Source organism: Gekko japonicus, unplaced genomic scaffold, assembly GCF_001447785.1.
Source record: "Gekko japonicus isolate JY-2015 unplaced genomic scaffold, Gekko_japonicus_V1.1 scaffold320, whole genome shotgun sequence".
In the NCBI taxonomy this organism is placed as follows: Eukaryota; Metazoa; Chordata; class Lepidosauria; order Squamata; family Gekkonidae; genus Gekko; species Gekko japonicus.
The window spans coordinates 416,907-443,145 of NW_015168660.1; the positions used below are offsets into that span (position 1 = coordinate 416,907).

Consider the following 26,239-nt stretch of genomic DNA (forward strand, 5'->3'; position numbering starts at 1 on the left):
GGGGGAAGACAGCCCAGTGGGGGCCGGCGGATGGTAGGCGCGCGGGCCACGCTTCGAAGGGGGAAAGAGAGAGAGAGACAGGGGGGAGAGAGAGAGACTGGGGGGAAAGACAGAGAAGGGGGGAGAGAGACTGGGGGAGAGAGAGAGAGAGAGACTGGGGGGAAGAGAGAGAACGGGGGAGAGACAGACAGAGAGAGAGGGGGACTGGGGGGGAAGAGAGAGAACGGGGGGAAAGAGAGAGACTGCCCCCCCGCGAGTATCGCGGGTCCCCCCCCTGTTTCCTCTAATCTCTATGGTAAAGACCATAGAGACATGGAGAAATTCCCAGAGCATCACCACCAGTTCTATTCCCCCCCCCTGTTTTCCCCTTGTCCTCAAATTATTGAGGGTGGGGGCCAGTGTTCCCTCTAAGCTGAGTTACTGTGAGTTAGCTCACAGTTTTTTGCCTCTGGCTCACAGATTTTTGTCTCAGCTCAGGGAGGATGGCTCCAGAGCAAACTGATTTATGCAGTAGCCAAATCGCTTGCTCACAACTTTTATGCCAGTAGCTCACAAAGTAGAATTTTTGCTCACAAGACTCCACAGCTTAGAGGGAACATTGGTGGGGGCAGGGGCAATCAGAAGGCAAATGCCTTCCCTCCTCAGGGAGCTGGTTCACAAGTTGGGAGCTGCTGAAGAGAAGGAAATGGCTCTAGTACAGAGGTGTCGAACTCATTTTTTATGAGAGCCATATCTGACATAAACATTACTTTGGTGGGCTGGGCCATGTGGGCCATAAAACACAAATGAGATATAAACTATATAAAGGACAGCAACTTGTAAGCTCTGATGTGATGTATCCTCACTGCAAGGCCCCACGGGCTGGGAGGGGATGTAGAGGAAAACCTACAAGGGCAGACTGGAGAGCCACTTCTTGACTGCTGTATTTCTTGACTGCTGCAGACAATGTTGTTCCACTGTGCTGAAGCCACAGTTGGAGTGGCTTCACTCGCTCCCCTCCCTTGCACCATTTGCTCGCAGGCCACATAAAAGCTCTGGGTGGGCCGGTTCTGGCCCCCGGGCCTTATGTTTGACACCCCTGCTCTAGTAGATGCCAACCGGACCACCTTAAATGGAGTACAACTAGAAGGTTGTACAAGTGGACAGCATGGATACAGGTGGCTTGTGTGTTGAGATTTTCAACTCAGAATATCTGTTTCAAATTATTTCTTCCATATTAAAATATTCAACACAAATGTTGGGTACTATTTCATTTTTCTGCTTCATTACAAGAAAGAGATCGTTCCAAAATTATTATTCCTGGAGTCTCAGCCTGAAAAATCCCCCATTTTCTTTTTGCTTCTTCCTTGTGAATCAAACTCTTGAGGGTTTTCCCCTCCCCTTTTTCTGCTTCCTTGTATTAAAGGTTTCCTCATAAGATGTACACGTTGCTCAGTGTTATTTCTACGACAGTAAAGTCCGCCATCAAGTTCACAATGGACTCATGGCAACCCCGTGAAGTTCCACCTAACAGGGTTTTCAAGGCAAGGGACGAGCAGAGGTGGCTTGGCATGGCCTTCCTCCGCACAGCAGCCCTGTTCTTCCTGAGGGGTGGCTCAACAGGGAGCCATCTTAGTAGGGTTGCCAACCTCCAGGTGGTACATCGACACAAAGAAACACTGTGATGAAACTGACAATAACATTTAATCAGGGGTCATTTCGTAGAAAAAGAGGTGCAGGAACTCATTAGCATAACTCATTTGCATAACTCATTTGCATAACTCATTTGCATGTGCCACACCCCCTGATATCACCGGAAGTGTGTCAGAAGGCAACACCCACCACTCAGGCTCCACTGGACTGTTTTGGATCGCTAGCTATTGGTGGGGGGGGGACGTGCAGATCTGCCCTCACACAGGAGGGAGAGCTTGTACCTGAAGGCGGGCCAGGGAGGGGGGTGGCTCTGCAACTTACCTGGCTGCTTCTTGCTCCTCATGGCCCAACTGAGGGCTGCTGGGAGCAGGGGGCGGGGCTTGTTGCATGTGCCCGCCCCCTGGGCTCCTTACTGCTGGAGCTCCGCTCCTGTGCGCTCCCGCAGGAAATGACCCCTGCATTTAATAATTCCTATGAACATCAATAAAAACGTATGCGATGTAGCTCAGGAAATTCTAACATATTCAAGAAAAAGTCCAAAATCCTCTATATGACCACCCGGTTTTATACTCATTTCAACAATCTTCCTATAGGCTACTAGAGAGCAACTGAGCCACCAACGTGAGATAGAGAGCATTTGCCAGCCAATTTGAAATAAGAAGGCTTCTAGCCAGATTAAAAAGAGATGACTGGTTGCTACTATGAAGAAATCAATTAACTGGCTTGCTCCTAGTACAAATACTTGAAATGGAACTGGAAGATAATTTGAAAAAGAAGTTAATCTGCAATAATTTGAAGAAAGTTAAGAAGAAGTCAATGCTGCTACTCTTTGAAGGAAGCACAAGAAGTATTTAAACTGTATCAAGAGGCTGACACCTTCTAACGTAACAGGACTACTCTGGAGGAACATTGCCAAGGTTTTTATTGGGATTTTATTGATTGATTGATTGATTCAATTTATATCCCGCCCTCCCCACAAAGGCAAGCTCAGGGAGGCTTAAACAACATTTCATAAATATAATTAAAACCTATATAAACATATAACGTAAATATCAATCAATTAAAAAACAGTTAAAATCTGAAACATTATCATGCAGTGAAGCGAGTCGGCCAGGCAGTGGCAGTGTGTGGCTGCACAACATCAAGAAGCCAGACATCATCAGCCAGCCGACAAGATGCCGTAGGAACACGACTGACCCAGCCCGCAGATGAAGCCCGGCTAGCTGCAATGTGTGTGTAATTAATGCTGTATGTTTGTCTTCCCTATCCCCACAAATATTGTTAGTCCCACTGTCTCAAGAGTAACTGTAAATCGCTCTGAGCCCGCAGGTATGTGGGAAAGAGCGATCAATAAATCGAAAGCATTATTTATTATTATTATTATTATTATCAAATAAAACAAGAGCAAAAATTATTTGTAATATAGCTTAGGTGACCGTATGATTCCCATAACTTTCATACCAGCTCAGTTTGCTCACTTATTATGCGGCGGGCGCAGGCTAGAGACTTTGAGCTGTGTATGTTTTCTTGGAGCAGGACGGGGTTTCATAAGGTTTTGCTCTATTGTGGATGGTTTTAATTTAGAACTGTGAGCGCCTTGAGCGGCGAGGGAAAGGTAAGGTATAAATATTTAAATAAATAAATAATGGGATAGATGTCCATTGTTCGAGCTTTCTGGGTGTCTTCCCATTTTGGGTCTTGGAATTCCGTGTTCCAGTTCTTCCAAGCCAGCTGAAATGATTCAACATAGTTGTTGAGGGCCAAACAAAACACGGCAGCCACAGATCCCTTTGTTACAAATGTGTATAAATGATGTACAAAGCGACGGATGGAGGTCTGATTTTTTGCAGCACTAATAAATCCACGTGAATGAGAGGAGCTGAATCCTCCCTATTGTTTTAATGTTATTTTTTAGCTCTCAAGTCCCAGCTGACTTATGTTGACCCTGTGAGGTTTTCAAGGCAAGAGATATTCAGGGGTAGTTTGCTGTTGCCTCCTTCCACGTCAGGCCCCCTTGGTGTTCCTTGGTGGTCTGCCTTCCAAATACTGGCCAGGGCCCTGCTTAGCTTCTGAGATCTGACTAGATCAGGCTAGGCTGGGCTACCCAGGTCAGGGCCTAGCATTTGTCCCCCATAATCAAGCACTTCACTGCCAGCTAAGCTTCCTTCGAGATCAGGAATGGATTGGCAGGGGAGAGAAACGTCTTGGAAATGGGACCTAATGGGGTAAACTGTGGAAAGTGATCGGTACCTCCAGTGATGCCAGTCTGGTGTCGTGCTCAGGAGCGCAGACTCTAATCTGGGAGAACAGGGCGTGATTCCCTGCTCCTCCACTTGCAGCTGCTTGGCGTACCCTTGGGTCAGTCACAAGTTGTCTCAGAGCTGTTCTCTCAAGGGCAGTTCTTGAAAGAGCTCTCTCAGCCCCACCTACCTCACAGGGTGTCTGTTGCGGGGAAGGGAGGGGAAAGGAGATTGTAAGCCGCTCTGAGACTCTGGGTAGTGAAGGGTGGAGTATAAATCCAATCTCCTCCTCCTCCTCCTCTTCTTCTTCCTCCTCCTCCTCCTCCTCCTTTAGCTTGAAAAAGAAATCACACAAACCAGTAGGTCCTCCACTGTTACCTATGCCTTAGGTCTTTAAGAGATGAAGTTTTGATTGGTCTTGACCACTGCTGGGAGAATCAGACAATCAGGTATCTTGAATTAATTCTGGAGTTTTGACACCTGGTTGTGTGAATTGATCTCCTTCCTCCTTTAGAATTTGGAGCCTAGAATTTTACCCCATTCTTCTCGGAATCTGCTGCATAGCATATGCCCCCCCCAAAAAAGTCCCTATCACAAGAAGTCTACAATCCAAAATGGCTAACCCAAATGTTGAGTTGTTGATACAGGTACAAAAGAGTCACTAACTACAGTTGGACATCATGAACAAACTTTGATTTATCTGCGATGAGAATCAGCCAAAGGGGTCTTTGTGCTTCTGCACACCCTTCCCCCCCATTGCATTCAGCAAGGGAAAAAATTAAGTTTTCTTGATCGGTTGCCAACTCAGGGTTAGAAAATGCGGCAAGATTTGGTGATAGAGCCTAGGAAGGGGTTTGGGGAGGGACTTCAGCAGGGTATAATGCCATAGAGTCCCCACTCCAGAGCAGCCATTTTCTCTAGGAGAGCTGATCTCTCATCTGGAGATTAATTGTGATTCTGGGAGATCTCCAGGCCACAACTGGAGTTTGGCAACCGTACAGCCTGGATTGGACCAAGTAGCAACATTGTGAGATTTGGTTGCAAAGTCTGAGAGAAACCGCTACTCTGATGCTAAGATCTTCAAGCTGATTTTTCGGTGGACTCAGGAATGAGGAATTCGGCCCCAGGCATTTCCAGCCAAATTCATGAGAGCCGGTTTGGTGTAGTGGTTAGGAGCGCGGACTCTAATCTGGGAGAACCGGGTTTGATTCCCCACTCCTCCACTTGCACCTGCTGATGTGACCTTGGGTCAGTCACAAGCTCTGGCACAGCTGTTCCTGAAAGAGCAGTTTGTGTCAGAGTTCTCTCAGCCCCACCCACCTCACAGGGTGTCTGTTGTGGGGAGGGGAAGGGAAAGGAGACTCCAAGTGAAGGGCGGGATATAAATCCAATCTCTTCTTCTTCTTCTTCTTCTTCTATCTTCACATTCAGGATTTGTGACCTAGCAGGAAAGGTGGACAGATACTCCTCCTGTGTCAGTAGGAGAATAACTGTCAGAACAGACAGGCTGTTCCTGGAATCATTTCCTCAGCTGGTCAACCTGCCTGAAATCTTACGAGGAGCTCAAGACAAATGCTTCATCTCTTAAGCAAGGCAACTGATAATAAAAGCAAAAGACCGCAACCTTCCCCTGGGACACCCTTGAACAAAACCTCAATATGCTAAAATGACAGGTAAGTGTGCTTGCAATCGTTTCGCTTTCTTTCCCCCTCTTTTTTTTTGCCAGAATCCTTGGCCTCTTTGGACACAAAGGATGTTGGGTTTTCTTCGTAGCTCCGTTGCGCTTAACGGGAAACAATGGCTGTGAGTCAGCCAACAAGTCCGTAACGCTGTGTACACCAGGAAGCGGTCACTCCCCGTGGGGAAATGGACAGAAGAAGTGTTAGTTAAAAAAACAGATCAGCTGAATTAAGGTGGAATCTATCTTCTGTTTACTACTTGACACAAGTACGTCAGAGCAATCCTGAGCAGAGTAATGCCTTTCTAAGCCCATTGGCTTCAACAGACCTAGAAGGACATAACTCTGCTTAGGATCACACTGAGTGTTATTTTGTGGCTTACGACTCAGCACATGGTCGACACATCTTTATTTCACTTTGTTTAGTGATTCTGTTTTTCTCTTTGAATCTATACTCAAGCTTGCCCTTTGCTAACCTGAACTCTCTTGAAAATATCTGTACGTTACAAGTAACGAAATCACGTCCAGTATTAGCCTGCTATCCAACAGGCTTCTGAATCACACCCAATAATGTTGCATTTAAGACAACAAAGGGGATTTACTTTTATAAAAATACATTGGGCGCGTACAATTCATTCATGTCCGCACAGGGCTGTGCGAAGGAGAGGGGCTTCCCATCGGAAATGTACTTAAACCCTTCCTGGGTTTTTTGCCTCCAAGTAACTGACAGACCCAGATGCATGTCTTACTGGGCATACTGAAATATACACAACAATTACTCTAACTGTGTGCTGCTTTCACACCCTTGCACACCTCTCACAGTGTCATTCAAAAGTTTCCCCCCCCTTTTATATTTTTAAATAAATGCTCAGAATTCAGAGGAACTAGTGGATCACGTCAACAGATTTGTTATAATACTATTGCACAAGTGCAATAGCCCTCTGGTTGCACCCTGGAGGGAGAATGCAGAGAAAAAGCAGCTGATGGATGATAACGTGCACCAAACTCCCAGGTGGATGCGCTATTGCCAATGCAAATGTCTCTGCATTCACTACAGCAGTGATGAGCGGCAAATGGAGAATCCTGACCGTGTGGGTGCAGCCTGGTCTCCTGTGCACAGGCTGGCTATTTTGGAAGGGCACATGTGGGAATAGCCTTCACAGTAAGAACCTGGAGAGGGAGAAATGGTTGAATTCTTCATTTTGAAATGTCATAGGCCCTCACATTCTTGGGAATGTCTGGCCACAACATACGTCTTCTGGCTGAGCGCCAATGGAGGGAGAGGAGGAAAAACAGCAAAAGAAGGGAAATGCTTCAATAGGCTCACAGTGCTGGTGGTGTGAACTTAGGCAGATCATGGAGTGGGCAGAGGAAGGGATGAGCCAGTGATTGGCTCTCATGGCCCTTGCTTATATGCCCTTTCTTATACGCCCAATCGCCACTTTGGGGTCAGGAAGGAATTTTCCTCTAGGCCAGATTGGCCAGGGGCATAAAGCAGGAATCACTAAAAGAAGAAGAAGAGTTGGTTTTATACCCCACCCTTCACTACCCAAAGGAGACTCGGAGCAGCTTACAATCACCTTCCCAGTTTGGTGTAGTGGCTAAGAGTGCGAACTCTAATCTGGGAGAACCGGGTTTGGTTCCCCACTCCTCCACGTGCAGCTGCTGGTGTGACCTTGGGTCAGTCATAAGTTCTTTCAGAGCTGTTCTCTCAAGGGCAGTTCTCGAGAGAGCTCTCTCAGCCCCACCTACCTCACAGGGTGTCTGTTGTGGGAAGGGGAAGGGAAAGGGATTGTAAGCCACTCTGAGACTCCTTCGGGCAGTGTTCCCTCTAAGCTGAGTTAGTGTGAGCTAGCTCACAGTTTTTTAACCTCCAGCTCACACATTTTTGTCTTAGCTCAGGAAGGAGGGCTCCAGTGCAAACTAATTTACGCAGTAGCCAAATTACCTGTTCACAACTTTAATGCCAGTAGCTCATGAAGTAGAATTTTTGCTCACAGGACTCCACAGCTTAGAGGTAACATTGCCTTCGGGTAGTGAAGGGCGGGGTATAAATCACTTCAGGTAGTGAAGGGCTGAGAGCGCTCTGAGAGAACCGTGACTGGCCCAAGGTCACCCAGCTGGCTATGTGGAGGAAGAGTGGGGAATCAGACCCGGTTCTCCAGATTAGAGTCTGCAGCTCTTAACCACTACACCAAACTAGGAAAGTGGGGGTGGGCAGGGGAAGGTAGCAGTGACTTTCCTGTGTTGAGCAGGGGGTTGAATTAGATGACCCTTGAGTTCCCTTCCGGCTCTGCCTTTCTGTGTTTCTATCAGAGATGCTCTCGCTCTGCGAAAGCACAAATGGGTTGTGCCTCAGGCATTTTATAAGTTAGTTTTTTCTAATTAAATGGAAAGGATAGATTGCATGGATCATTCTTTTCATGTGCTAGTTGTTATTTTTTTTTAATACCTTGCATTATAGTGGGAATTATTTAAATGAACCTGAAGTGGGTTTCCAAATCAGAGTAAGCAAACAGTGAGAGAAGGCATATCATGACTACGGTCTCCAAGACACTTCTGTGTATTGCACTACTGCAAACCACGCACGGGGGGGAAAGAGAGAGAGAGAGACTTACAATCGATAGAATGAGTTTCTTTGCAGTCACTGGAGGAATCCTTGTTGCCTTTGGGACTCTAAGCCTGATCTCTGGAATTATTGCCTTCTTCCCTGTTTTCTCCTACAAACCTCAGTTTGTTGGATGGAGCGTCCGCATTGCTTCTCCCATCTGGAGTGGAGCTTTGGTAGGCAGAACTAAAGAAAGAAAAATAATGGCCAGGAAAGGATGTTAGTGCTCAGAGGTAAATTGACTGAAGAAGAGAGAAGAAGACAAATTAGTATGAATTGGACCAGAGCTGCCAACTCCAGGTTGGGAAATTCCTGGAGATTTGGGGGTGGAGCCTGAGGAGAGCGGGGTTTGGGGAGGGGGCGGCCATCAGGGAAGTATGATGCTACAGAGCCCACCCTCCAAAGGCAGCCCTTTCCTCTAGGGGAACTGATCTCTGTAGTCTGGGGTTCAGTCGTAATACCAGGAGATATCCAGGCCCTAACTGGAAGTTGGCAAGCTTATATTAAAGTAATCATTCTGGAATTTTTTTAATGTGACCAGTGGAACTGCAAGCATATGATGTTTCTATGATGTAACATGTCCATGATACAGAAAGGGCTTAGTTTCTGGAAAAATTCTAGAAAAATTAGAAACAACCCTTTTGCTGGTTTTATTATTGTTCTTTCTAACTTTTAGATTTCCAACTTTGTAATTTAATGATATTTTACTGTTTTATTGTCACGTCCTATGTGACCTGTAACCCACCTTGAGCCTGCTTGCAGGGCGGGCGGGATGTAAATGGGAAATAAGTGGATAGAGAGGTGGGTTTCCCCCCCATCCTGTCCCATAATGCTAGTATTTTGGAGGGTCACCCAAGTAAATTGACTGGGAAGTAGATTCAGGACTGACGGAAGAACGTACGTCTCTGCTGTAAAATATGGAATTTACTGCCACAAACACGTTGATAGCTAGCGGGTTAGATAGCTTTAAAGGGAGATTAGACAAACTCATGGAGGAGAGGTCTATTAAAGGCTATTCGGAATGGTAGTTCTGTGGAAACTATTTTTAGAACAGTTAGATTCAAGACCAGTAGCACCGGAGAGACCAACAAAAGCTTCAGAGTATAAGCTTTCATGAGTCAAAGTTTCCTTTGTCAGACCGGAATAGAGTAAAAATGGAGCTCTCATGTCTGACGAACAGGAGCTCTGACTCTCAAATTCCCTGACAATCTTTTTGGCCTCTAATGTGCTACTGGACTCGAATCCAACTGTTGTACTGCAAACATGCCCCACTTTTGAATGACTTGGGTCCCTGCCACATGGAGGGGGGGGGAGCGGGAGCAAAGTGTGGCTTTTGAAAGCCGCACCAAAATAGACACGCGGCGGCGGGATCATACAGATCCCGTGAGCCGCCGCACAGTTGCTCCCTGGCACGATCAGATGCCGGGGAGACCGGGGAGAAATCAACGAGATGGAGACGGAGGCTGCTGAACTGCGCATGTGTGAGCCAGGGGTCTTGGATGCGCCGGCAGAAGGATGCGCCGGCGATCCCACGGCTGCGCTTGATGTGGCCGTGCTGGTAAGTCCACCTCTGTAGGTGGTTTATTTTAGATGCGGCTTTTTGGCCTGAAGGGCCGGATCGGGGACGGGTGCGCAACGTTTCCCAGAGAAAAGACGACTGAGGGGTGACATGATCGAGGTTTATAAGATTATGCATGGGAAAGAGCAGGTAAAGAAAGAGGTACTTTTCTCCCTTTCTCACAATACAAATACTCGAGGGCACTCCATGAAACTGCAGAGCGGTCGGGTTAGAACGGATAAAAGGAAGTACTTCTTCACCCAAAGAGTGATTAACACATGGAATTCACTGCCACAGGAAGTGGTGGGTGCTACAAGCATGGACGGCTTCAAAAGGGAATTAGATAAGCATATGGAGCAGAGGTCCATCAGTGGCTATTAGCCACAAGGTATAGCTAGGGGCTCTGGGGCAAGTGATGCTCTGTCTTGGTGCTTGGGGGGGGGTCAACAGGGGGAGGGCTTCTAATGTCCTGGCCCCACTGCTGGACCTCCTGATGGCACTGGTATTTCTGGCCACTGTGTGACACAGAGTGTTGGACTGGATGGGCCTTTGGCCTGATCCAACATTGGCGTCTCTTATGTTCTTATGTTCTTATGTTGCGGTGGGATAACGCCCATTTGCTCCGCTCCCAATCCGTCCCTCTCCCGGCACAAAACCTTTCGTGTGACCGGGGCCTTTAAATATCTGGCTGGCCAGTGGGAAACAGAATGCCAGTCTAGATTGGCCTTTGGCTCGGGGTTGCCAAATCCAGGCTGGGATATTCCAAGAGAGTTTGGGGGTTGAGCCTGGGGACGGAGTTGAGGAGGGGAAGAACCTCAGCTGAGTACAACGCCAAAGAGCCCACCCCCTCAAGCAGCCATTTTCTGTAGGGGGACTAATCTCTGTAGTCTGGAGATCAGTTGTAATACCAGGAGATCTCCATACCCCACCTGGAGGTTGGCAACCTTCCTTTGGCCTGATCCTGCAGGGTTCTTATATTATTACTGTTGCTGTTATACCAGAGGAAAAGATGACCAAATTTATCCAAATTAATCTAACACCCCTCCTTCACCAATAAAGCAGGGTTCTTCTTACTCTCTCCCACAAGGTAGCCTGCAACCTGCTCAAGGTGACACGAATTGATTCCTGCTTGCTGTCTTGCAGAGCAAGGCCTCAGTATGAAAACGTGTGGACTGACACCCAGGGAGAAATCAATTTCTGGGTGCAAAGGACCTGTCTCTGTTAGCAGAGACTCTCTTCTCCCCTGCCCTTGGGCTTCCTCTGCACTTGGGGCTCTGCTTCCTGCGGGAGACATTTCATGGTTCGCTCTGCCTCCTGCTGCGGCAGCCATTTTGTGACTATGCCTACCACCCTGTGTCAGAGTCCCAAAGGTGCTCCCAGGCTCAGAAAGGTTGCGGACCCCTAAATTAGACTGTCAGGCTAGGATCTGGGGAGGCCCCACTCTACCATGGAAACTTGCTGGGTGACCTTGGGCCAGTCACACATTCTCAGCCTAACTTACCTCACAGAGCTGTTGTGAGGACAAAATGGAGGAGAGGAGAATGACGGAAACCACTTTGGGTTCACACTGGAGAGAAAGGCAGAGGTATAAATGAAAGTAAATGGATACATAAACACGTTTACCCACTTTCCCCAAATATGGGCTCTAGGCAGTTGCTATGTGAACCTTAAGGGAGTTATGAGGTAGTTGTGAATGGTTGTGTGAGTGTATATGAATATTGTTGTAGATCACCGAAATATTGCATCTTAATTTCGTTGTACTATGTACAATGACAATAAAGTATATTACTATTATTATTTACAATCACTTCAGGGAGGAGGAGGAAGAGGAGGAGGAGGCGGAGATTGGATTTATACCCCCCCCTTCACTACCCGAAGGAGTCTCAGAGTGACTTACAAACTCCTTTCCCTTCCCCTCCCCACAACAGACACCCTGTGAGGTAGGTGGGGCTGAGAGAGCTCTCTCGAGAACCGCTTGTGAGAGAACAGCTCTGAAAGAACTTGTGACTGACCCAAGGTCACACCAGCAGCTTCATGTGGAGGAGTGGGGAAACCAACCGGTTCTCCCAGATTAGATTCCACACTCCTAACCACTGCACTAAACTGGCTGCCAACTCTGGGGTAGGCAATTCCTGGGGATTTGGGGGCTGCAGCCTGGGAAGGGCGAGGTTTGGGGAAAAGAGAGACCTCATTGTGGTGTAATGCCATAGAGTCTGCCTCCAAAGTAGCCACTGTCTCCAGGGGAACTGATCTCTATTGCCTGGGGATCAGTTGTCAATGAGGACAGCTAGTGATGAAAACAAAAGGGCAGAACTTGGGGAGAGAAAGCACACTGTTAAAAAACTGAAGTTATGCAAAGTTTGGGATAGAAAGCAAGATTCTTCGCCAGAGTATTTAAAGTAAAGTGGAAACTGATCATCTAATAGCTTAAACTCTCTGGCTGGAGCAGTCCCAGCAGGGGTGAAATAATCTCTCCGCATTCCCTCAGCCACATGTGTAAATTGAGGGAGTCTCGATTGGAAAAGCCGATTGCACAAAAGGGTCTGGCCCTCCTCGCAGGCTACAAGAGCTCTCATCACAGTGTTCCGATTCTGTTGTATTATTTGTTCTGGCTTGGGAACCCTTGGAGCTTTTGCAAGCATTCTCTCTTTTTCTCTCTCTTTGCCTGATAAATTTTTGCCAACGGCCACTCGTGACTCCAGATGTTTCTGCTTTTGTTCATGGGAACTTTTTTTTTTTTTTTGGGTGCAGTCCGTCAGCGCCAAGATTACAATTTGAGGCTTAGCCTCATAAGAAATCTATCCAAACTCCTATGCTGTTGTTGCTGAAATTTGCCATGAATGTCAAAATTTGAGTCTTTAAAACAGAGGAGAGCTGTTAGACACTACGTACAAAATGCAAACCCATCAAACCTTGCAAAGGTCAGGGGTTTTTTTGTGGGGCTAATATCGTTCACACTCAGCAGTGATACATCCCCAGTCCCTGTTGTCTTTGGGTGGGTCCCCGGCATGGTGCCCCCTGATTCCTTTCCTGGTGCCTGCCAAGTGTTTTTTCAGAAAGTGGGTGGGGCCAAAATGGGACTCTTGCCCAGCACAGCTTCTGATTGGCCACTGAAGATCGGATTGGCTGTGCAGATTAAAATAAAGTTGCTAGGGTGGCATCTGGCACCACACTGTTGGTCCTATGCTGTTTGCTCACTCCTGCTTCCCAGTGTATTCTTTAAACTACCCCTTTCTTCCCTGCACCTGAACTTTCTCTGGGCGCGTGTGTGCATGGCTCCGCCTCCTGCAGCAGCCATCTTGTGATTGTGCCCAGCACGCCCTGTGTCAGTATTCCAAATGTGCCGACAGGTTCAAAAAGTTGGGGACTGCTGGTCTACAACAGGGAAAAACCGCTTCCCTGACCAGGATCGCCCAGGCAAGCCCGATCTCGATAGATCTCAGAAGCTAAACAGGGTAAATTCTGGCAAGTACTTGGATGGGAGACCTCTCTGGAATACCAGCAGTCGGGAGGCAGGGGCAGGCTTTATTCAGCCACCTCTCTGAATATTCTCCAGGCCCCCAGTAGGGGTCAGTCACCAGAGGTCGCCTTGACTTCCAGATGCACACACATTCGCACGGACACACACATGCGCATATGGAAAATACCAAAAATAATAATAATTAAAAATACGGAAAACAGTTTAATGATAGTGGAAAGCAGAGTTATTTGTCAGGTACTTGGAACTGGAAAGCAGAGCTGCTTGGCAGCTACTTGGAACTGGTTGGCCACTGTGTGAGACAGGATGCTGGACTAGATGGACTATTGGTCTGATCCAGCAGGGCTCTTCTTAAGTTCTTATGCTTTAATCAATCTGAAGGGGGGGTGTCATGTGCGCAGGGCTTCAGAAATGGCAAGTTCAGCTCTTTATATTAATGAAATGTGAATTTAATTAAGACAACAACACAGGCCATTCCTTACCCTAGAAATAACAAGTGGTAGAATCTTAAGATGTTGAATGGACTGTACCACTCCCGAGTTTAGGAGGGGAATCATATTCTAAAATGCCCCCCTATTTTTAAAAAAAATCCTATAAATGGTAAGCTAGCATAGCAGGAAATGCTAGGTAAGAATATTTTTGCTTGCTGTAATTTCCTTTTTTTCTGCACACATACACAGAGTCTACCATCTCAGGATTCTGCCACCATGTTTGACTGTACCAGCTCTCAGCTGTCCAGTCATTTAAAAAAAAAAAGTCTCATTGGCTCTTGTTCAACACTCTGCGTACATCATAAGAACATAAGAAAAATCATGCTGGGTCAGGCCAGTGACCCATCCAGTCCAACACTCTGTGTCACACAGTGGCCAAAATCCAGGTGTCATTGAGAGGTCCACCAGTGGGACCAGAACTCCAAAAGCCCTCCCACTGTGGCACCCCCAAGCACCAAGAATACAGAGCATCACTGCCTCAGACATAATGTCCCATCTATACTTTGTGGCTGATACCCACTGAAGGACTTCTGCTCCATATGTCTTTCCAATCCCCACTTGAAGCTGTCTATGCTTGTAGCCTGCAGCAGTGAATTCCACGTCTTAATTACTCTTTGGGTGAAGAAGTACTTCCTTCCTTGTACCTGTTCTAAACCTACTGCTCATCATAGTACATCGCTGTACTATGATCTTCAAGACCATTTCTCCAAGAGCCTTCAGTAAATGGTTTCAGAAGCAAAGCCTTGAATCTCTGGGACTTTAAAACTTTTTGAATGGGGGGGGGGGAGCAGATAAAGGGCAGGCATTTCCACCACAACGAAATGTGCATTTAATAAGTAACACCTGTCATTGTTGATCATAGAAATCACGTCATCAGCTTGAAAAACAAAGTCCCAACACCTTCTGGAAGCTGATCAAGAGACAGCTCTTGCCATGTCATTTCTTTTTCTTCTGGCTAGGAAGAAATACAGATTGTGAGCCCCCCACACACACAATTCAAAACATGACAATTAACGGAAAAGAAAACAAGTATCCTTATTAGTGGAGAGATTTATATCATGCAGATCTAATATTCAGAATTGCAGGAGCCTTAATACAAATTGTGGAAACTCTTTTTTAAAGAACTCATGCAAGCTGCTAAAAAAGAAGAAACTGGCCCGGAACTAGGGGTGGATTGGCTGTTTAACTTACTGGGGAAGTTCCCGTGGGTTCCACCTTTAGAGCTGCTAGCAGTCAGGAGCAAGCTGAGTCTTAGAAGCTTTGCCAATGTTGCAAGGGGCCACTCAACTTAGATGACCAGGAGGGTGATGGCGATGACCACAGACTTGCCTGTTGAGGTGCATGTCATGGCTAGGGTTGTCAGGTGTCCTGTTATGGTGGGAGACCTTCCACTTTCAGCACAATGGCATTACAGCACTTCTGGGGGAAAACTGGAAGTGACATCATTCTGCTCTAGGATTCATTGAAAACTCTATGGTTTTACCCAGCACATCAGGATCAGAGACAGAGGCCCAGGGCAGAGGCAGGTACCTAATGAAAGAACCTACGACTGCCGCACTCCAGCCTCTCCTCTGAAGGAGATAAGGCATAGCAGTCCTTGACAGGGACCGGGGCTCTAACCAGGCTGTCAAGAAGGGCCTGGATCTCAGCTTCTTTAAAAAGCCTGCAGAAATTTGGAAGCTTTGCTGTTTAACAGCTCCCATAAGGCTTCCTAGCATCATCTGCCTTGACTTGGAGGGAAAAAAAACATTCCCAAAAGTTAAAAAGGGTGGGTGGTTTAAAGCTTCTTCCAATTAAAAAAAAATGCTGGTGAGACCTCCTGAGACTATAGGTGCGTTCAGATGGGGCATTTACAACGGTATAGGTGCTGGTTGGAATCGGTGTACTTACCGGCGTTCACCGGCATCCGCCTTCTGTCCGCCTTCTTACCGGCATCTGCCTTCTGTCCCTAACCGTTGCAAAGAGCTTTAAACCGGTGTATTCTGCCACTAGGTCCCCAAGTGGTGGTATCCTGAGTGCAACGGTTGTAACCGCTTTACCCCCCCCCCCCATCTGTAGAGCCACTTCCGTTCGGAAGCCCGAAGCTTCCGCTTTTCACCCGCCATTTTTTTGTTAGGTCGGCGATATGCGCTTGGGCGAAGCTTCGCCCTGACGTTTGTTTAAAAAAAATGGGGGGGGGTGTTCCTTAGTTTAATGTTTTAGAGGAGTCCGGGACCTCAGGGAGGCCAGTTTGCTCTTTAAACTTTAAAGGTAAGTCCTCTCTTCAGGGCATGCTTTTCTGGACGGGGTGTTTTGCGCATGCGTGAAGATCACCATTCTGTGGATGGCTGCCTATGCACATGTGCAAACTGAGTTAAAAACAAACAAACCGCCGATGTCCGCTGTGTGTGAACGGGCATACAGCGATGGGCTCCGCAGACACGAGGTAAGTGTGATCGCGTTTCAGCCGGCATAAACTGCACCGGTTGGAACTGGTGCAGTTTATGCCGACTGAAACGCCCCGTCTGAACGCACCCTATGAGTGGTATTATATGGGGCTGTACAGCAACTCCATACAACTGGGCATCTTTTTTTAAAGTAAGGAAGGGGGAGAATGGGCTCAAGAAGGAGGAGGAAGAGGAGGTGGCAGCCATGGAAAGGTCAGAAAAGGAGACAAGCAAGAGGCAAGAAAGCAAGGGGCAGCTGAGAGCTGGCCTGCAGTGTTCTCTCTAAGCTGAGTTAGTGTGAGCTAGCTCACAGTTTTTTAGCCTCCGGCTCACACATTTTTGTCTTCGCTCAGGAAGGATGGCTCCAGAGCAAACTAATTTCTGCAGTAGCCAAATCACTCACTCACAACTTTAATGCCAGTAGCTCACAGAGTAGAATCTTTGCTCACAAGACTCCACAGCTTAGAGGGAGGATTGGTGCTGGGTGCCCCACTATTCAGAACATGAGAACAGAGCAGAGTCAGGCCAATGGACCGCAGCTAGTCTAGCATCCTGTCTCACACAGTGGCCAATCAGATGCCCTCAGAAGATATACATGAAGGGAATGGAGGCCAGTGGGCATCAAGTGGGAGTATTTATCAAAAGCATCTCCATGTTTTCTTGTGACTGTGACTTACGGGGGAACCCACTGAACCCCAACACCAGATTAGGATTTTCCTCACACACCAAAAGCTTTAATGACAATTCTTAAGATGCAGGATTCTCGGACAGATCCCCAGTTAAGTAGCTACATGATACACACTGCTCTGAGGCCTGTGGATTTGTTTCTTGGAATTGCAGTTTTTAAAAAGTTTTGTTATGCTACATGCTTTGGCGAGAACAAAGTGCTAGAAAGATCGCTAACTTCGTGATGAGTAACCATATGTTTCCCCTTTTGTCTGCAGGCTGCAATCGCAGGTACGCTGGTTGCTGTGGCTGAAAAACAATGGATCCAGAGATACCTGGTAAGTATAGGTGGCAATTCTATTTTTTTTTGTCGTCATGGCTAATTTATGGAGACCCCATTGGATTTTCAAGCAAGAGATATTCAGAGGTGGTTTGCCATTGCCTGCCTCTGCATCGGGACCCTGGTATTCCTTGGAGGTCTCCCATCTAAATACTAGCCAGGGCCAACTTTACTTGGCTTTCGAGATCTGACGAGATCAGGCTAGCCTGGGCTATCCAGGTCAGGGCCTATTCTGTACAGAGTAGCAGTCTAGGCAGGTGGAATTAATCCAGGGATAGGCTCAGGAAGCAAGAGAGTCCGTCCGTCCCCCGCCTACTGCTAAGGATCAGATAAAGAGGACTGGTCTTATAGCAGGCACACTTTAAAACATTCTTCCAGATTTACACAACTGAGCAGGATTCAGAGATATTTCCTGCCCTGCAAGAAGGGAATGTTGTTAGAGCCAATAAAAGATGCCAGGCCTTTAAAAGGTCATTTTTCTGTTTCTTTGATACATGGAAAATAAATAAGTAGTCCCTTACACTCTAAATGGTTCTTGGTGAATTTTTAGTGCATTTTGGCTTTCAGCGCATCTCCTCTTCAGCCGAAACGATTTACATGATTAAAAAAAGGGCTGTTCTGCTTTTTTCCACAACACGCCTGATCCCACACCCTATTTCTGCCAGTCTGTTATTACGCTCACGTATTGCAATAACACAGCAGATTTGTATTCAAAGCTGAAAGAAAGGGAAGATCGCCCTGCTAACTTGTGTACGGTTGAGAATAATGTTGAGCAGACGCAATTGCCGTGGGGAGATCCCTTGAAGGCACGGACCTTTCCCTCTTACGCTTCCCACCGAGGTCACTGCCATCATTGTTTATGGATTGTCATACTCTGGAATTTCTGTAGAAAATAAGCAGAAAAAAAATATTATGGATGGCAGTTGTTCAAACTTTTGTGGAAGCCTGGATTGCTTACTAATAACATTCATTCAGTTCCACTTTTTTCCCCCCGCCAGCACAAAGACATGAGAGGGACCTTACTGGATTAGACCGATATCCTGTTTCACACAGTGGCCAACCAGATGACCTGGAAGGCCAACTAAGAGGCTGTGGAAGCCAAAGCCTTCCCCTGGTGTCACCTCCTGTCACGGGTGTTCAGAAGTTTAATGTCTTCGGGCATGGACGTTTCTTTTAGCCTCTTTGGTTACTAGCCATTGATGGACCTCTCCACCATGGATCCATCTAATTTCCTTTGAAAGCTAACTGTATTAGTGGCCAACATTATATCGACTCTCAAGGAATTTCACAATTTAAGTACTTGTAGAGTAATTTGTCTGTTCTGAATCAATTTCCCAGAAACTTCACTGAGCACCCCTCCCCCTGTCTATTGTAGGGTTGCCAAGTCGGTTGTTGCGCCGCAGCAGGGGACTTCGGCTGGCGTCTGGAGCGCGCACTGCAAGCACGTCACCCGGAAGTGACGTGACGACGCCGGGCACGTTGGGGCGGGGCCACGACCATCTGAGGGAAAACCATAGAGTTTTCCCTTGGATGACTGTGGCCCCGCCCCCAGCGTGCCCGGCGTGGTCGCGTCACTTCCGGGTGACGTGCATGTTGGGGTGGGGCTCCCCCCGGAGCCTGATCTGCCAGTGGCGGGGAACGGGCCTCTGGGGCGGGGGTTTCCCCGCCCCCCCGTGGGGACTTGGCAAGCCTAGTCTATTGTGATGTGAGAGGAAGAAAATGTTCTCTCTGTCCACTTTCTCTATACTGCGCATAATTTTACAAAACACTTATCATATCCCCCCCCCCCAGGTTTTCTTATCTCTGTCCATGTTGGAGGGGGGAAGAAAGCCATAGAGCAGGAGTCCCCAACTGAGGTGCCTGTGAGTGCCACGGTTCCCACCGACATCTTTTCTGGCACCCACCAAGTGGTTTTAGGAAGTAGGCATGGCCTTGTAGGGCTTTTGCCAAGGAAGGCTTCTGATTGGTTATTGAAGATTTGATTGGCCATGCAGATTGTTTAAAAATTGCTTTGGCACCAACTGCCACCACAGCACAAGGATCTTCACTGAGCGAATGAAGTCAAGCTGTGGCAATCATTTTGTGGTCAGTTCCACCTCCTGTGGCAGCCATTTTGTAGCAGCCATTTTGTGGCTGCACCCACCACACCGCATCAAAATTCCAAAGGTGCCCACAGGCTTTAAATGGTTGGGAGCCCTCCCACAGAGTTAAATAAAGTATGCTTTTAACAAGAAGAGGAGGAGGAGGAGGAGGAGGACATTGGATTTATACCCTGCCCTTCACTACCCGAAGTAGTTGCAGAGTGGCTTACCATCTCCTTCCCCTTCCCCTCTCCACAAAAGACACCCTGTGTGGTAGGTGGGGCTGAGAGAGCTCTTTCAAGAACTGCTCGTGAGAGAACAGCTCTAAAAGAACATGTAACTGACCCAAGGTCACACCAGCAGATTCATGTAGAGGAGTGGGGAATCAAACCCGGTTCTCCCAGATTAGAGTCCACACTCCTAACCACTACACCAAACTAGATCACTAGTGTGGTGTAGTCAGGGGTCATTTACTGCGGGAGCGCACAAGAGCGGAGCTCCGGCAGTAAGGAGCCCAGGGGGCGGGCACGTGCAACAAGCCCCGCCCCCTGCTCTCAGCAGCCCTCAGTCACGAGGAGCAAGAAGCAGCCCGGTAAGTTGCAGAGCCCCCCCCCCTTTTCAGGTACAAGCTCTCCCTCCTCAGTGAGGGCAGATCTGAGCGTTCCCCCCCATAGCTAGCAAGCCAAAAGAGTCCAGTGGCACCTTTAAGACCAAGTTTTATTCAGGTACCAGCTCTCCCTCCTCTGCAAGGACAGATCTGCACTTTCACACACACACACCCCAGTAGCTAGCAATCCCAAACAGTCCAGTGGAGCCTGAGCGGTGGGTGTTACCTTCTGACACACTTCCAGTGATTTCCGGGGTGTGTGGCGTATGCAAATAAGTTATGCTAATGAGTTATGCTAATGAGCTCCTGCACCTCTTTTTCTATGAAATGACCCCTGGGTGTAGTAATTACAGTATGAGCCTCAGACTGGGGAGACCTGGGCTAAGTTTAATTTACTTCACGGATCTGTTTAATTTACCTCAGTTTTATTCATTTCTCTTCAGGCCTGTAGCCATGGGGGCATTTGGAGGCAATGCCTCCCAGAGGAATGCTGCCCCCTCAGACAAAAAAAAATCAAAAATTTTAAAAATTAAAAGAAATATTTTTAAAATGTAAGATGCGTGTGGAGTTTCCAGTGACCCCGGGCTTCAGACTCGTTTTCTTTTTTTCTGAGCCAAAAAATAAATAGGTTTTTAAAAATGCAAAATATAAAATAAAACAAAATTGCAATAAAATAAAATAAAATTGCAATATGCAAGAGAGAGAGAGGCAGAGATTCCCCTCCCGCCCGGGCTTACACAGAAAAGCAGCCCAGAATCGAAACTCTCCAACCAAAAGGACTAGAGGCGGACTAGAGGTTGCAGTGGAGCTGTTTCTTCTGCTGCTGCAAGAGGAGCAGCAGGTGCAGCTGGGGCACCCCCCTGGATTTCCCCACGCCCCACCAACCAAAATTTTCTGCCTGTGCCCCTGCCTCTCTTCCTCAGTTTAATTTACCTCACAGTTCTGTTTTAAGGATAAAATGGAGGAGGTATGACTCTCATGCATGCTACTCTGTGTTCCAGTTGCTTGGAGGCACTGTGGGATAAAAATGTGATACGGAAAGGTGACTATTTGTTGTGCTGACATATAATGCAGAGTAGTGCTAATTTTTATGGTTGTATGAAGCTTTAATGGGCACCTGAAATCTGTTTCCTACTTTCCCATCTCCAAATAACTAAAATTCTTCAAGCAATGTGACCCATGACGTATATATGGTTGCAATCTGATGCTCGGACTTATTGTACCTTACTGAGAAGGACAGCCCACAGTTTAGAGGATGAAGAGCGCAATCGTCTCGAGTTACAGCCTTCTACAGTCCATTGAAGTCAGTTTGTTTAGGAGGGTGCAACGCTGCTTAGGACTGCATGATAGACTTTGCTGACCGCATTTCCACCCGGGGGAGACCTATGGAGCCAACTGGATTCCAGAGCCCTCAGGGTGGCTTTTTCTACTACCATCAACAGCTTCTCAGTTGATGGCCTGGTTGACTTGAGGAACTCGGCCTTGGATGCAGTTCCCAGATTTCATCTTTTATTCCTTTGCCTCCCTCCTTTTTAGTGGACCTTAGATATATGAAACAGGACGGGAGACAACTAGAGCATAGCCAGGCTCTCAATGCATGCCAAAGTTGGCTGATTGCGCCATAGGCCATCATTAAAAGACTGTGCTGTGTCAGTATTGGCAAAAATTCATTCCCCCCCCCCCCCCCGCTGCCACTCTGTCCACAAAGCGCCTTTCAGCATTTTCCAACTCCATATTATTTGTTTCTTTGTTTATTCTTTCTTTCTTTTGATTTCTATTCCGCTCTCCCCCACTATCAAGGGACTCAGAACAGATCGCAACATATAATGAACAGTTTAAAATACAGTTAAAAGCATAAAATAACAAATTTAGATATTCAGATAGCGTATGACAGCATTATCACTGTCCAAGGGGAAGAAGAAAGGTGGGGAGGAGAGGCAGCAAGAACTATATAAGTAGGAGAACCCCTGGACCCACCCATACGCTTGGTAGTACATTTCCTGCAGAAATGAACTAAGTCCCACAGGGCCCGGATCTTGCTCGGAAGTGTATTCCACCAAACTGGGGCTACCACTGAAAAGGCTCTAGCTCTAGTTGAGGCCAAGCTAATATTTCTTGGCCCGGGAACTATCAGTGTGTTGTTATTTAAAAAGCATAGTGCTCTTTGGGGGGTATGCCAGGAGAGGTAGTCCTGAAGATATGTTGGTCCCAGACTGTGACGGGCTTTAAAGGTCTAAAGCAACACCTTGAACTTGATCTGGTATATAATCTCAAACCAGGGCACCTGGTGGAGCACCAGTCGGATATGGGCTCTAATAAGGGTTCCCTTAAGGACCCGTGCCGCTCCATTCTGGGCCAGTTGAAGTTTCCAGGTCAATCTCAAGGGTAGCCCTATGTAGAGCGAGTTACAGTAATCTAGTCTGGAGGTGACCATTGCATCAATCACAGTGGCTTGATCAGGGTGAGATAGGAAGGGCGCCAGTTGCCAGACCTGGCGTAGATAGAAAAATGCCGATCTGGCCACATTTCTGAGCCAGGAGCTGGATACCCAATCCTAGGTCTCCCTTCCCCAGCCACAGGACCTCTGTCTTTGATGTTTTTAACTTCGGACTGCTCTGTTTCAGCCAGTCTGCCAGCCAGCCATATGGTCCTTTCTGCTTAGGATGGTCCAACCATTCAGTTCAGTCTTGATGTTTTGAAGGCTTGTGTGAAGGAATGGATTCACAAGCCCCTCCTGTTCCCTATGGTTGGACCCTGAAAGGTCAGGAAAACCCCAAGGTCATCTCAGGTCTTCACTTGGTGACAGCACCCCTTCCCCTCATTCCCCAGGGTGCCAAAAACAAAGTGGATACCCACTGCCTCCAAAGATTCTGAGAATATCTCCTGCTAAATGAGTGATACACTGCATACCTACCTTACCATTTAAGGGCTCTGTCTAGTTGCTACACATGCTTTCTTCACTCCACAAGCTAGTGTAGGGGTGATTTACTGCAGCTCTGAACATTCACACTCTCGTGCTTCAGGGTTGGAGAGCCTTTCCTCATTACCACACTTCAGGTAGCAAGACCAAATAGGCATGGTGTATTTTTAAAGAACAGACTTAAAGCATTCAAAATATAAGAAAGTTTAATAAAGGAATAAAAGGATACACATATTCTGTTGACATGTTTGGGCTGAGCAAGGGAACAAAGAAAAGATGCAAACACGCAGTCCTCTATGCCTATACCAAGTACTTCCTAAAGGATGTTTATAGAGGCTCCTTTCTCCAACCCCCTTCTATTCTGCCAGTTATTAGTTCGCAGGTGGAGCCAGTTTGGTGTAGTGGTTAGGAATGCAGACTCGAATCTGGGAGAACCGGGTTTGGTTCCCCGCCCCTCCACATGCAGCTGCTGGTGTGACCTTGGGTCAGTCATAGCTCTCTCAGAGCTGTTCTCTCAAGAGCAGTCCTTGAAAGAGCTCTCTCAGCCCCACCTACCTCACAGGGTGTCTGTTGTGGGGAAGGGAAGGGAAAAGAGATTGTAAGCCGCTCTGAGACTCCTTCGGGTAGTGAAGGGCAGGGTATAAAACCAATTTCTTCTCTTCTTCTCCTCCTGTACAAGGACAGAGAAAAATCACAATAACTGAAATACTAGGGTGAATTCTTGGGTGGAGGGCATTTCTCCACAACTTTTTATGACTAATTAAGACAGCTGGGAGATCAACAGGAATGGCATGGGGAGGAACCTGCATGGGTTAAGGTAGCCATACTGGGAAGGGCACTAAAGGTTACACTCGATATTCTAGGTTGGAGCCACCCTTCATGGCCATCCCTTCTTTAATAATGACAAGGAGGAAAACATGATGGGAAAGGAAGGTTGTGGCATGATCACCTCTGAGATTCTTGCATCCCAATAAAACTAATGTAAAGTGAGCCTCTAGACTGCTGCCCCCTCATTAAGAGGGACCCCGAGGGGCAACAACATCCCTCTGCTGCCATTGGCACCCACAGTTGGGCAGAATGACCAACTATCAATCACTTTTTTGAAGCATTTGCCAAGTATAGTTATAGGTCTCTGCCTCTATTCCAGTGGGAATCTGGTTTCGCCTTCTGCATCTTCAGTATCATCATTTCCTCGGTCCAAGGTGCCGTTGCTGTTGCAGCCCTCCTTTACGGACCTTATTGCTACTACTCGTTTGCTGGGATCTCAGGAACAAACTACCTTGGCTATGCCGTCCTTTTCCCTTTTCCTTACGGCAAGTTTGCATCTGTCTGCAAGGACCCCCTGCACTATGAATGGTACCATGTGGCATTGCAGATTCTGGACTTCTGTTCCGGTCTAGCCATCTTCTGTGCCTCTGTGGCCACGGTGGTCAAACTCACAGTGAGGCTGCTTCAGTTTGGACATTTAAATGTGAGTATTAACTATTGCGGGGGACATACTTACTCACTGCGGTGCATGCTTTTTCTCCTGGACAGGAATAAGTATTTTACCTAGCAGTTTAAAGCTTTGATGCAAGCTTACAGAGCCAGATGTGGCCCACCAGCCATATTTCTCCTGATAAAGTTTCAGAGGCTAGCCATTTTGGCTTGCAATAGAACAACTAGGTTGGAGTCTAATAGCACCATAGAGACCAACAAAATTTTCAGGGTGTACATTTTTGAGAGTAAAAGCTCTCTTCATCTCAGGGGGGGGGGGATAAACTCTCCATTCAACACCACCTGCCATGGATCCGTAACATGGATGACCATCCAACCACGTCGGGATTGTTCAGAGGCCGTACCATCCATAAGAACGTATAGCAAAGTCAAGTAACCCCAGCTGAAGTCTACCGTATTGTAAGCTGGTGGTCGGTATTGGCTCACGGAGGGACTTCTAGCTCTCCTTATTTACACTTAGGTAAGTTCAAGCCACAAATGGACCACAGTGATATACCAAAAGTACAAACCATCAAAGTTCACTGTGGGGAAAAATGATTCCATTACAGTTACAGTCCACAATCATCGCTTCTTCTTTTATTCCTTTATTTTACTTCATGCAATGCTGCTGCTGCTACTTCCAAACAACAATGACAGATTTCCTAGGTAAGTATTCCGTTTCCCCCAATGCTTCGTCAGGTTGCTTGTTTATACACAGAGCCAATGCTCTTCGCCTCTTACTCTGAATTAATCTTGTGTTTTCCTTCGGCATCTGCTGGCTCTCATTGTTGTTTGGAAGTTGTCTGGAAGCAGCAGCAGCATTGCATAAATAAAATAAAGGAACAAAAGAAGAAGCAGTGTTTGCGAACTGTAACTGTAATGGAATCATTTCCCCCCACAGTGAACTTTGGTGGTTTCTACTCATTTACACTGGCTATTCCATTCATTATGAATATGAATTGCTGGGGTCAACATGGGACTTAATATTTGGCCTTACCTGAGCGTTCTGCATATTTTGAGTGGCATGACACCATTTGCTTTGCTTTTTAGTATTTGGTGAGTGGGCCAGCTATGAGGAGGAAAATGTCTGTATGTGATCCTAATGGTCCGCATGGATGGCCCGGGAGGTCATGGAGGGGCTGGTGACAGACAATTCGAGGACTGTTTAGAAATCCTCTAGCCTTGTTAAAAAGCAGTTGGAGCGTCAGTCAACTCTCCCTCCTTCCAAATGTGAAAATGTGTACTGTAGATTCAAAAGAGGTATGTATTCTATAGTTATATTTGAAACATTCTTTGGCAGGTCATATGACCAGCTTTCATGGAAAGCTCTCACTTGTTTGGTTTGCACGCTAGCATGCCAACAATTTCCTGTCCACTTAAACGAAAAGAAGGGTACCTATTTTCCCTCATCACTGTCGTTATTTGAGCTGCCACAATGGAACTGCGGGCACATCGCTGACATTCTGAAGGAGGACATGAGTTGGAACAAGCAACCAGTCCTGAATCCCAAACCACACTGGCCAGAGCAGATGTTCCCTTGTGTCAGTCACTCCAGGTAGTTCTGTTCAGGGCTTCACCAGAGGTCAAGTGAAGTGCAACACCTTCATTACCACATCAATCTTCTCCTGCAACCTGAGAGCACCGCACCAGTAAGATGCTCCAGGGAGCCCTGTGTTAACCTCTGCCCTCGTGTTTGGGTGTCAGGTCACAGGACACAGTGAGTTAATTTAATTCAGGGGCATCTGCTACAGGGGCTGCCTAAGGAATGCTACTGCTTTAACCCTCGTTGCACAACAATAGCTCATCAACAGACTGTCCTGCTCAAGGGGAAGGTCCATGGCTCAGTGGTCGAGCATCTGCTTGGCATGCAGAAGGTTCCAGGTTCCATCCCTGGCATCTCCGGTTGAAAGGACCAGGTAGAAGGTGATGCGAAAGACCCCTGCCTGAGGCCCTGGGAAGCCTGTGCCAGTCTGAGTAGGCAAAACTCGATGGTCTGATTCAATATGAGGCGGCTTCGTGTGTGTTCAAAGCTGAAATC

General features: G+C 47.2%; 1 protein-coding gene across 1 annotated transcript; it reads left to right on the plus strand.

The window, feature by feature from the left end:
• Positions 1–8,178: 8,178 nt before the first annotated feature.
• Positions 8,179–24,280, plus strand: TMEM212 (transmembrane protein 212). Its single transcript, XM_015415252.1, has 3 exons — positions 8,179–8,334; positions 17,056–17,115; positions 23,873–24,280. Exons 1-3 carry the CDS (start codon positions 8,179–8,181, stop codon positions 24,278–24,280), a joined length of 624 nt encoding a protein of 207 aa, XP_015270738.1.
• The last annotated feature ends 1,959 nt before the right edge of the window (positions 24,281–26,239 follow it).